Raw genomic sequence first — 12,903 nt, forward strand, 5'->3', positions numbered from 1 at the left:
AGTTATGATGCAACGGTGAAACGACAACGAAGATCGATTTACGTTGATTCTAAGAATACCCGTGAAAAACTTTCCAAAACTCCCAAATCTCACCCAAAGGTCAAGGGAAATTGAAGAAAAAAATGTTTATTATCAAAATTAAAGTCTAACCATCCACATTACATGAACATGATATAGATAGAGTTTCTAATATGAAATAAGCCTAAAAGGGTCATGGGCCAAACACAAACCCAAAAATAAAAACATAAAAAGTGCTGAAAAAACATAAAAAAAATCCATAACTTTATTTAGAAGACGTTTTTGGGCTTGGGACAAGGGCCAAACCGTCGTAGGCATTTGCCACTGCGTGCTCCTCGTCTCAAGCTTCGATTTGACTGTTAATGGGCCTGAAACAGAGCTTCGTGGGCCAAGTTATGCCCGTTTTCGTGAGCCACCTTTAAAAGCACGATCATTAACCTCTAAATATAACAGTCTCCATCAAATTCACATTTCTCTCACACACACATATAATATTGTTAGTTTGATTTAGGAAAGTCAAGAAATATATTCCAACACGAGTATTATTATATAATATTGCTAACAATTTTATACAATTCAATCAAATTTACTAGCTGCTTGTTATAACCAGCTAGAACTGTACCGAACTAGGCCTTGTTTATGTCCGTCCATTAAGTTTTTATTGAACACGCATACGGTCTACAAGCAGCTATCCGAGTGGAATTCGTTGCTAGTGAGCGGTTCACGAACACAAACAAACAAACACACACAATGTTTTATGGGATTTGGCTAACCGAGTATGCTCAGTGTTGACGGTTCGGTCCGTGATAGTTAGCCTTTTGTGGTAGGAAAATATTCCTAATGAACAAGATAAAGAATCTAGATATTGGAACAAGTTTTCTTCATATTTTTCATTCCTTTGAAAATATGCATTACATGTATATACTGGAAAGTTAACGTACATATTAAATTAACGTGCTAATTGTGAGAATCAAGTAATGTAATTATATATACAACATATAGTGTACTTATAGGGTAGTAATTACGTAATTGCACTATGTGTATATATAATTACACTATTTGATTCTCACATTTAGCACGTTAATTTAATTTTATTTAATCCAAACCCTATATAATTTAAATAGACAAAGTCTCAACTGAGTAACTGACCCACCATTTAATAACTACTTACCCTACTCTTAAATGAAAATTACAAAACAAAAGTAAACACTTGAAATAAACATAACGTGATTAGAACACGGGCTTGTGCATGAATTTCTAGATTTAGTCTCGTACGGGTCAACAATGTGGCACGTATCAGTCCGGCTATCAAGTTTGTGTTGATAGTTTTTTACATTACATTCATATGTTAATTTTACATATAATTTATCACATTATCTTTATATTTATTTTTGTTTTATAGATAATAATTTTGCGTATATCAATATGATAAGGTTAGAAAGGTCATTAAAAAGTATTAAAAACCTTTAATGAACAAGCAAACGTTAACGAACACAATTGAGCGAGCATGGCCTCTGTTCTTGTTCATTCATTTGTTAAACATACGAACATAAACGAACTTCCTGTCGGAACAATTTATTGAACATTCGCTTTGTTTACATCCCTACGATACCATCATAAAGTGAGCTAGTCTAACCATAATTTACGTTTGTCTACAGCCTCCAAGCAACCATTGAGAAACAGAATCTGTAGATGGAGAATCCTCCAGCAAAAGAAGTTGATTCACTTTCGTTGAAATCAGAAGATGAAGCACCATCATCAAATTCATCCACTACATGGTAAGTTCTTGCTAACATAAGTACATGCTGAGCACTTAGTCCTTATTATTCGTTTGTGTTGTGTGTTAAGGATGAGTGTGGAGGAAAGGTTTAGGATTATAAGAAGTATCGGTGAAGAGTGTATTCAAGAAGACGAACTATTGAATCTTCTTACCAAAAAGGCCCAACCAGTTTGCTATGACGGATTCGAGCCATCTGCCAGAATGCATATCGCACAGGTACGTTTGTATGAAATTTTTGTTTAATGATGATTATATATATTATTGAATCTACTTTTTTATGCCAAGCAGCGTGTTATGAAAACTATAAATGTCAATAAATTGACATCCGCTGGTTGCAAAGTCAAGATTTGGATAGTTGATTGGTTTGCACAGTTGAACAACAAAATGGGTGGAGATTTAAAAAAAATTCAAGTTGTCGGGCATTACCTTATTGAGATATGGAAAGCTGCCGGAATGAATCTTGATAATGGTCAAGTGGAGTTTATATGGTCTTCTGAGGAATTAATAGTCGGGCACATGAATACTAGCCTCCGATGATGGACATTGCTAGAAGAAACAAGCTTCCCAGGATAACAAGGTAAAATGTTACAATTCTATTTACATTCATTCATTATTATTGTTAACTAAAAGATTTTGTATCTTGGTATTATTAATTATTGTAGGTGTTGTCAGATTATGGGCCAAAATGATCAGGATGAGTTAACAGCTGCCCAGATTTTTTACCCTTGCATGCAATGTGCAGATGTTTTTTTTCTTAAAGTCTGTTTATTTTTCCTCAAGTGTGAATATGTTTTAGATTTTTTTTTAAATAATTAGTAATCCTAGTTTTTGTGTTGAAACAGGCCGACATATGTCAGCTAGGCATGGATCAAAGAAAAGTGAATATTACCATAGGTCAATAATATAACATAAAACGATATAATATAACTTAAAAAAAGCATATTTTACAAGGCATGAATCGGATAGTTTAAATAAAAACAATATTACAATAACTTAACAATCCATATAACTTCAATTAAGATAAACAAAAGCAAACAATAAACTAATTATTGGGCATGTAAACGAACCGAATGAAGACGACCAAGGCTGTTTTGTATTCGTTCATTTAACTTTACCGAAACAAACAATAATGAAAAATTGAAAACTTAAATGAACAGACTTTTGTGTCCATGTTTGTTCGTTAAGAAAATAAACATGTTTGTATCCGTTTGTGTATGAGTAATAAGTAAAACCTGACTGAAAATTTAAATGAACAAAGATAAAATAACCGACATAAACGAACCTAGACACAAACACAAACAAGGCAACATGCGTTTATGTCCACCCGTTTAACTAAATGTACAAAAAATTGTATTGATGATAATTTTTTATTAAAAAATTTCCTTCTAACGGTTCAAGTTATACTCATATCAGTACTAATTACTTAAACATAATAGAGTAACATATATTTCGACGGTTTCGGTTTCTAAAGTTCTTAAAGATCTTTGGCAACACCCCTAGCAAGCTTATAATAATAATGACAGAAATATTCACGTATAAAAGCAATGTTGTAATAATTTAACCGGGTTTCGTATTGCCTATGGGTCCATTGCTAACAAAATTCGAGAATAATAAGCTGATTAAGGAAGGAATTACTAGCAGTGTGTGAGACGGTCAATGACTGCTTTGTTGCTTCGAACGGTCAACACTGGCAAAAATCAACAATGCAGAGGCTGCTGGTTTTCATGAGGTGTAATTAGGGTTTGGATGGTTATTACTAAGATTTAAGAAATAAAGAGGTAATTATAATTATAATGGTTTTGATTTGGATATTAATATTAATATTAATAGCAGCAACATTTTCGGGTGATTTTGTTGATGAAAGAAATAAACTGAAGGGACACGCCACAAACTTATTATTAATGAAATTAATATCTGGAATTGGATTAAATATATATTTATAACACGCCACATTAATATATTTTTAATTTTAATATAATCAACTTGAAGCTCATTAGGCTTTTCACTATGGACATCGTCGTCATCGCCACGTAAGAAATGAAGTTCGAAGCCATTCTTTATAACGTTCTGTTGTGGTTTAAAGTTTCTTTACTGAGTGAAAAAAGAAGGGCCCACAAATATACCACAAAAGCACCAATTGTTGTGAAGCCCATTTTCCGTGCCCCTCGGCGGTGTACAGGGCCTTTGGCGCCCCCTTGACAACCCCCTTCCATGCCCATAGCATATGGTCTTACAAACAAGCCCCCGATCCATTTTTTTAGTTGTCTATCATTGCTAATTATATATATTTAGTATTTTATTGGTGGTATATATATGCATGATTATGACTACGAACTCCATCAACAATTACAAAACCCAAGTTAATTACATATATCTTTTTTTAGTATTCGTTTGAGGAGATGAGGTCCAAAACCCTCATTTTATCTTTACTCCCTTCTATAAAATCTTTGAAAACTGCGATGATGATGATGATGTCTAATGAGATCTATTTGATTTTTCACTCTTATCGTCATCACTTGTTTTGTTTTTTATTCGTCTCTTTTCTCTAATTTTCTTACACTTGTTAGGCGTTGGTTGGGCAGTGAGGCAGAGACTGACAATTATTTATTCATATTGGAATATATATGTAATTTTGCATAAATACATATGTATAAATTTTTTTACTTTTGACCGATTTCAACCAAAAAACGATTAATTGGCAACTAGTCAACAGGGTAATAATTTGCAATTAATCGACGTCTAGTTGAACTTTTTAAAACTATGCTTACATTTTTGTCTATCACGCCATGACTACCATTACAATTCATTAAAGTTACTCCATCATATTATACTTATTACATTGAAAGAATGAAAGAGAAGACAAACATACTGAAGTATCTCTTTTTGAGTTGGAGTTGGTTTAAAAACCAATACTCTTAGCTCATCTAATTTAAATAAATTGTCCAAGGCCCAATCATCTTCAAGGGTTCCTATTTCTTCGACCCCTGCCCTATAAAATTCCGCCCACATTTTCAAAACCAAAACTAAAACACCGCCCTAACAAAATTTCTCTTCTCAACTACGTCTGACATGGAACACGGCCAGCTTTGTGTCGCTAAGCAGGCTAGGTTCATCTATTTTAATTCGCTTAGAGCAGCTCCAGTGGCGTGTTCAGTTCTGACGTGACATTGTTTAGAATTCTGAACTTGATAACTGAATATTGGAGGTGATAACTGAACAGGAGGTGGTGTTCAGTTTAGACCATATTCACAAAACTTGATGGAACTAAATATGATAAGTGGACTCAGTGTAAGTAATTTTCATTAAATTTTAAAACCAATTCAACCACCACTTTAATTATTTTTCTTTCCGTCCTGCTTGCGGTGCGCGTATATAATGTATATATGTGTAAACCATCGGGTGGGTAAAAGTGAAGATGCACTAATTTTGACGTTATTTTACTAATCTTGTGAAAATAACGTTAATTAAGCATCATGTGGTGGCGTTGATAGCCGAAAGATAAGGGTACATGCACTAATCGGTCGGTGTCCCGATGGTTGATTTTATGTGTCTTATGTCCAATGCTTGACGCAAAACTACTACCGAGTCGGGGGTCTCACCAGAGGCAGTCTCTCTATCCTTATGGGGTAGAGGTAAGGCTGTCTACATCTTACCCTCCTCTGACCCTACCATAGCTTTGCTACTGGTGGAATATACTGAGTGCGATGATGATGATGATGATGCGCTTCGAAATGATTTAGTGGAGCATATATAGTCTATTAAACAATAGTCGGTTTGAGTGAGGTAGAGTTTTTTAACATTAGTTTATGTAACTCTTGTAGTTTATGTTTGTGTGCGGTTGTTTTATTTGCTGTTTATGTAACTTTAAATCTTTATTTATCTGTATTCTATTATTTATGTAAACTTATTTATTAGAACTTATTTTATTTTTAAATAATATGATATATAAAATGAGATACTTAAATAAAAGTATTTTAGTTTATAAAAGTATTTTAGTTATAGAAAGAAACTATAGAAATAGGTGATTATGTGGAACATTGAGGTGTTTAAAAGTGGATGTAGTGTTGGAGGAAAAATAAGAGTTTTTGGGGTTTAAAAGTGAATGAGTAAAAATCTGATGTGGCAGCTGATGTGGCGTGTTCCGTTTACTCATCCACCATTGTGGATGCTCTTAGCTTTAGATTAAATCTCAGATTTGGATTTGAATATTATGATGATTGATAATAGTTTATCGATAACTGTTAGGATATGATTAGTTTATCAGTTGTTTGTCGCTGACGGTTGTCGGAATTGTTGATTAGATTCTAGATCTGGATTTAAATATTATGATGATTGATAATAGTTATCGATAACGGTTAGGATATGATTAGTTTGTCGCTTTTTCGTCGTAGGCTGTTGCCGGAATCATTAATTAGATCTGGATTTGAATATTATGATGATTGATAATAGTTTATTGACATTCTATTATGATTTATTTTTAGATCTGGCTAATCTATTTCTTAACAGGGCATTAGGAATCAGCTTGATGATGTACTTAGGGTTGTTGGCTGTGGACTTTTTATACTCTGCAAGTAGAAGAGTTTATGTGTCTGTATCCCTAGTGTTGGTGGTAATATTCGTTTCAGCTGAAGCAATCGGGGTGTGGCTTCCCACGGGTATGACAGGATCCACCAAGCGATAAATTTCATTGTCCCTGTGTTTAGATATATAGGGTCTGCTATGGCTGTTGTCCTGTGTATAATTAATATATCTACACATGATGCCAAACCCAAGGCAAGCAACAAAACTACTAGTAATTTACTGTCTCTATCGCTATGACTGCGAGTATACAGATATTGGTTTTACATACAATATCTTCTTCTATTGTAAATGCCTACATCAATGGCCATGAAAATCAGGGGTATGGCTCACTTTTACTCATGTCCAACCTGAGTCTGCTCGTAACTCTCCTAAGCCCGTCTCACACCCACACCCAGAGCGGTTGATTTTGGAATCTCAGCCTATCAATACCCCCGGCTAGCATCTGAACTGGTCATCAAAAATGACTCCATCGACTGCATCTGTTCATACTACGATAGCCTCTAAAGATGTGTCCCACTCACGCTCAGCCGATGCAACCCAGTAGTTAAAAGAACCTCATCCCATTACTACCCCCGGCCCACATTTGCATCCTTCACACTCCCCTATTGATAGCACCACGACCCAACTATGTCACCCGCCACAAGAGGTTTGTCAAGTTTTCCCCAAAATAAACTGAGATTGTTTGATGTGTTCTTTCTAAGATAGTATTATAATTGTTGACATGAGACATGGTTTTAACACTTCTAAAAGTCAGGTAACATTTGGTATGCATAAATGAGAGGGGAAATGAAATGAATCAATGTCATAGAATGAAAAAATGGGCGTTTGGTTACTTAAAGGAATTGAATCAACCATTACACAAAAAATCTCATTCCTCCAAAACCATTCATTTCCACGCTCCTTTTGTTCTCCCTTCACCCTACTCTCTTGACAATTACCACCATGATAACCTGACAATCACTGCCACCCCCTTCGTCGCCACTGCCTGACCACCACCATCGCCACCACCATGACCACCATTACTTCATTGTGACCACCGTCGCGCCACCACCACTACCTGACCACCCGTCATCACAACCACCACCATTTGACTGCTATCGCCACACCCTAACCGTCGCTACCATAGTCATCTCCACCATTGTCACCGTCACCCCCACCACCTGACCACCATCCCCACCACCGGCGTTACGATTGCCTTTTTTTTATTTTGTGAGTTTTATTTATATTGAGGTGTGTATACTTTTATTATTATTTTTTTTTGCCAGTGAAAAAACTGGTTAAAAACCATACCATAGTGACTCGAAGGGTTGAAGGTTTCACTTTTGGACTAAACTAGTTAAAATGGCCAACCGACAAGGACGAAAATCGAACTTAATTTGAGCAAATAAGATTTGCAGTTTGATTCAAATAGTGCTAATCGGGTTGTGTTTTGTTTTTTGATAACAATTGAAGGAAGTGATACTTGATGATAATCCGCTTTTTGCATCATTAAAAGCGAAGAGTAATTCAGTGATTTCAAATGCATATGAGGATACAAGTCCGGTTAATGATGATGAATTGCTTTTAAACCCTAGCAAAGAAAAAAATATTATTTAAGAAAACGTGTTGCGAGATGACAATGTGACCTAAGAAACATTTACAAAGGGACGTAACAAAAGGGTATCGGTTGATAGCATGGAAACTTTGGAATTTGTAGTTAAAACCAAAGATAAAAATAAGTTTCAAGAAAACATGTTGCAAGAAGACATTCTGCCCCAAGAAACATATACAAAGGGACATAACAGAACAATATCGGTTGATAGCATGGGAAATTTGGGGACATTTGTTAAAACTAAAGATTCTAACATTTTACAACCAAATAATGAAAAATACAATGGTGATGAGAGAACTGACATTGCTACCAAAAAATAAGCTTTTTTGAAGTCTCAATGCACAACCGGTTAGGATTCGTTGGATTTGACCGAATGGTCAGAGATAGATCTTTGTATGAAGTGTAACAAAAGTGGTGAGTTGCTACTTTATAGTTTTGATTCCTGCGGTTTCATGAAATCCGTTTAGGCTCTACTGTCATAGTTGAAGAAAATGGGGAATTTTTTTGCCCGTTTTGTGCATATTCGCGTGTGATATCCAAATAAATAAGCTAAGAGAAACGCTTCACTCGCTAGAAAAAAAATATAAGTTTTTTCTAACTTCAAAGTAAAACCTAGGCCAAACGAGCCCTCTACAAAACCAAGTGAAATAGAGGAAAATGAAGATATACAAATGGGAGATAACATTAATTGTATGTCAAATGAAAAAGAAAGTCAAAGGTCAACCGGTGCTAATTGTATGTCAAATGATGAAGAAAGTCAAAGGTCAGCAGATGCTAATTGTATGTCGAATGATAAAAGAATGTCAAAGGTCAGCCGATACTAAATGTATGTCAAATGACAAAGAAAGTCAAAGTTCAGCCGGTGCTAATTGTATATCAAATGACAAAAAAGTCAAATGTCATATGATGCTAACTGTATGCCAAATGACAAAGAAAGTCAAAGGTCAACAAATGCTAATTTTGTGTCAAATGACAAAGAATGTCAATAATCAACCGGTATTAATGATGATGAGGAAACTACCGAGTCGCCTCAGAATCCAATACCACAACCAACTACTCCAAAACAGAACTGCAAGCAAAAAGAAAGTCTAAGGTCAAACGAGTCTAGTTTGACCATTAGACTCCGCAAGAGAAAAGCAAAACAGTAAGCTTTTCACTTTGGAATAGACAACAATATGTTACATTGTTTATTAAAATAGAGAATCGCCTTTTAATTTTAACTTGTAGCGCCCATCCACCAACGATTCCATTTTTTAAGGCGAAGAAAACTTCCATGGACTAAATCAAAAGTAGAAACTCTGAAGGTAAGTTTGTATATACGTTTTGTGATAAAAATAATGATTTTGTTATCATATATTTATTTAAATGGTGATGGAGTACTTGAAGTTTATTGTTTTCAGGAAGGTGTTGAGAGATATTGAAGTGGTAATAACACAAAGATTCCATGGAAAGCGATTTTAGATTTTGGGCACAATGTGTTCAACAAAGGGCGTACCGCCATAGACTTGAAAGATATATAAACATATACAAATGAATGATGAATCACGTGTGTATAAAAACATGTTCATTTTAGTAACAAAATGCATGCTGCACTTTCTGTTCAATCATCGTAAAGTTGTTAAGATGTATCAATTTCTTCATTGTTTCTAGTAAACTCGTTAGAACCAGTAACATACTGCATATTTGTATTTACTGGGAACATAATTTCTTTCTATATGTGACAACCAACCATATTGCTTCTATTTCAATCCATCTAGTTGATTTAATGTGTACTTTTCTTCTATGATATATTTATGTTGCTTTTAGTGTTGCAAAACATTGAAGAAAACTAAATTTTGGTTTTAGAAATCCACTTATCGATGTGGGAAATAGTTCGTGTATCATTGTGTTCGGTTTTGGTGTTAGGATTAAACTAACACACGAACCAAAAACAAACACGGAAGCAATAAACTAACACGAGGATTTAACGTGGTTCAGTCAGTTTGACTTACGTCCACGTGTGGCAACTAGGTATTGTTTATTGAGTGACAAAAATTACAAGTACATAGTGTTGTTTAAATAGAGATTGAATTAGGGGTTGTAAATTACTGAACAATAAATCTCAACTAGGTTGGGTTTGGGCCCGACCACCCGCACCCGTCTCCTCTTTTGACTTCAAATAATACATTGACCAAACAAGGCCTGCGAAACCCTACAATCTTCCACTCGGGGGCCTTGAGCACTCTTGTACACACCCCTGATCGTATGTTTGTAATTTGAACATTAAACTTCTTCTAGTTGCCACCACCTTCTCATCAATTAACCTGATGGCCCGTTAAAGGGAGTCGACTGAACATCTTAGCCATTGGCGGGAATTTCGCCCGCATCCGATCCCCAATTCTTGTTCACCCCGGATGATCGTGTTGGGTGAATTGTGACCTCGTACAATCGTGTCGGGTGAGCAACAGCCGCTTCGTCGCAGTACTTACTTATGGGCTAACAGGTCACACTTTGGCCAAGTATCCTACAAGAGACTCCCGAGAGCCAGAAGTATTAAAGGAATGGCCATAGGAATGGGCGCATCATGACATCGTAAGATGTCTCGCCCGAATGAATTAGTTGGTCCTAGAAATGTTAGAAAAAGTGAACGAAAAGAGTAATAAGAAGTGAAAAACACCGACTGGTTATGAAATGGCGTTGATAGCCTCTACTCGTGTCCTAGCCCGTCGTAGAGCTAGATTTGCCTCAATTGTTTGTCTCTTTCCTTCAGCTTTTCTCAAAGCATCTTCCGCTATTTCAAGAGTTTGCTGAGCTTCTTGTGGATCGATGTCACTACTTTTCTCTGCATCATTTACTAAAACAGTGATTTCATTATTACCTATTCTAGCAAAACCAAGCTCCCCGTAGCTCCAACACATCAATCACGGCTAAAACTTCCCCTGACCCGTTCTCTGTCCCTACCGGCTCCCGCTGAAACGAACTACCGGATCCTGAGATATCCCGAGAACAAACGCTCTTCATATTCAGCAAGTAATCCACTAGAGAGACTTTTATAGCTAGAATACTGGTTTTCTTAATCCATTGTCGACCTGGAACTATAATTGAAACAATACCTTTGCTGCCACTGTCATGATGTCCGCCAACTAATTTAACCTTCCTAGCATGTTCATCCGGAATCTTCACTTTGGCTTTAGGTTTGTTACTTGCAAAACAAACCTTCTTCTACCCACAAGATTCTGTGAACCGGATTTTGTCTTTCACCAAAACTGGATCCACTTCATTCGGTGACATATCGACCATATACAACGAACCTAATTTCTTTCCACGAGCAACCACGAGATTCCCTTTGACTACTTTCCACTGCCCATTCCCGAAATTAACATTGTAACCCTGGTCATCCAACTGCCCAACTTAAATAAAACGTTTCTTCGAACTTGGGATAACCCTCACGTCTTTCAAAGTCCAAGAAGTACTGACTGAAGTTATCAAATCAATATTTCCCATCCCGTAACCCCTAGAATATCATTGTTTGATAGTCGAACATTTCCAAAATCCTCAAACTTTAGATTCTTCATCGTTTCACTACAGTGAGTGGCATGAAACGATGCACCAGAATCCATCACCCCAAGCATCAACGCTACTCTCAACATTGCAAACCAAAGCCTCATCATTACTAACCCCGTCATCTGTGTCGTCTTCTGTAACATTCACCTCTTTCTTACCATTCGGACACTGAATCCTGAAATGTCTCTTCTCCATACAACGCCAACATTCAATATCTTTACAAATCTTAGATTGACTCATCTTCTTGCTCCCATTGCCTCGTTTTCCCCTACCTATGCCTTCTGTGACTAACATATTGCCTGATGATTCACCTGAACTTATGCGTCTTGAATCTTCTCCCAGAATCAGGTTCTGAATCCCATCAAAAGTAATTTTTGTAGATGAACTAAAAACCGCAGCCACAGTTTGCAACCAATTGTCGGGCAAAGAGGATAATAACAATAGGTCTTGAACTTCATCATCAAACTTATTGGCGACTGACACTAAGTGGGACATAATTGAATTAAGATCATTGATATGCGTTGTAACTGACCATCCCTTTTTCATTCTTGTTGTCACTAGCTCTAGGATCAGATAGAACTTATTTGTTGCTAAAGGCTTCTCATACATGTTGGATAGTGCCTCCATCGTACCGCGCGTTGTGGTTTCTTTCATGATGTTTAACACCAAATATTTCGACAACGACAAAATAATACAAGTCGTAGGCTTCTTGTCTAACTTCTTCCAATCTTCATCTAACAACTTTTTTGGTTTTTCATTCTTAAACGCTACATCTAAGTCTTTCTGACAAAGTAACGTTTCAATCTGCATCTTCCACAAACAAAACATTTGTCCGTCAAACTTCTGTATCAAACCCTTTCCGTCTTCTGCCATGACAATGATTAAAATGAAAACATGGATAAAATAACATAGACAAACACAACAATGGCACATGCCTGAACTTAACTGTTGCTTTACTGAACTAAGTTAAACAATCAACCTATTTATACGCAACGGAATAATGAATTGAAAATCAAAAACTGAAACAATAAAACCTGACAAACGCAAGTCAACGCTGGTTTTGGTTTCTTTAACATTTATTCCAATTCGACAACTGTTCTTCAACAAATAGGACTGATTAACTCGTTTTTGACTCGACCTTCGCTTAAATGAATCTGTTGGTCAAATATTTATAAAACAAAAAACAACTCTGGTTTTCTTTCTCTTCGGTGTCAACAACCACATATGGCAACAAAAAGAAAAATAATTTCATTCACCATTTCTTATGTCACGGTTCCAAGAAGAAAGACAATAATTTAATTTCTTCTCTCTGTTTACCAATTCGTAAACAACACCGACGACCCAAAATAAATCTAACTCGCGGCCTTCCACTACTGTTCTATCCTATCGG

At 36.0% G+C, this 12,903-nt stretch overlaps 1 protein-coding gene across 1 annotated transcript; it reads left to right on the plus strand.

Annotated features, from left to right (window-relative positions):
* The first annotated feature begins 1,666 nt into the window (after positions 1–1,666).
* LOC143613235 (tyrosine--tRNA ligase 1, cytoplasmic-like) lies at positions 1,667–2,682 on the plus strand. The gene is made up of 5 exons (XM_077086999.1): positions 1,667–1,796; positions 1,867–2,014; positions 2,087–2,375; positions 2,461–2,557; positions 2,641–2,682. The coding sequence occupies exons 1-3, from the start codon at positions 1,711–1,713 to the stop codon at positions 2,333–2,335; spliced, it is 483 nt and encodes a 160-aa protein (XP_076943114.1). The 5' UTR covers positions 1,667–1,710; the 3' UTR covers positions 2,336–2,375; positions 2,461–2,557; positions 2,641–2,682.
* The last annotated feature ends 10,221 nt before the right edge of the window (positions 2,683–12,903 follow it).

The sequence above is a fragment of the Bidens hawaiensis genome, unplaced genomic scaffold (genome assembly GCF_021521415.1).
Source record: "Bidens hawaiensis isolate Kalapana, Puna unplaced genomic scaffold, B.hawaiensis_p1.1 tig00036838_1, whole genome shotgun sequence".
In the NCBI taxonomy this organism is placed as follows: domain Eukaryota; kingdom Viridiplantae; phylum Streptophyta; class Magnoliopsida; order Asterales; family Asteraceae; genus Bidens; species Bidens hawaiensis.

What these genes read in the sequence shown, in the direction of transcription:
- LOC143613235 (XM_077086999.1), top strand. Translation starts at nt 1,711, where the DNA reads ATGGAGAATCCTCCAGCAAAAGAAGTTGATTCACTTTCGTTGAAATCA. An exon ending in TCAAATTCATCCACTACATG is followed by an intron (nt 1,797 to 1,866) that starts GTAAGTTCTTGC and finishes TTGTGTGTTAAG; the next exon opens with GATGAGTGTGGAGGAAAGGT. An exon ending in CCAGAATGCATATCGCACAG is followed by an intron (nt 2,015 to 2,086) that starts GTACGTTTGTAT and finishes TATGCCAAGCAG; the next exon opens with CGTGTTATGAAAACTATAAA.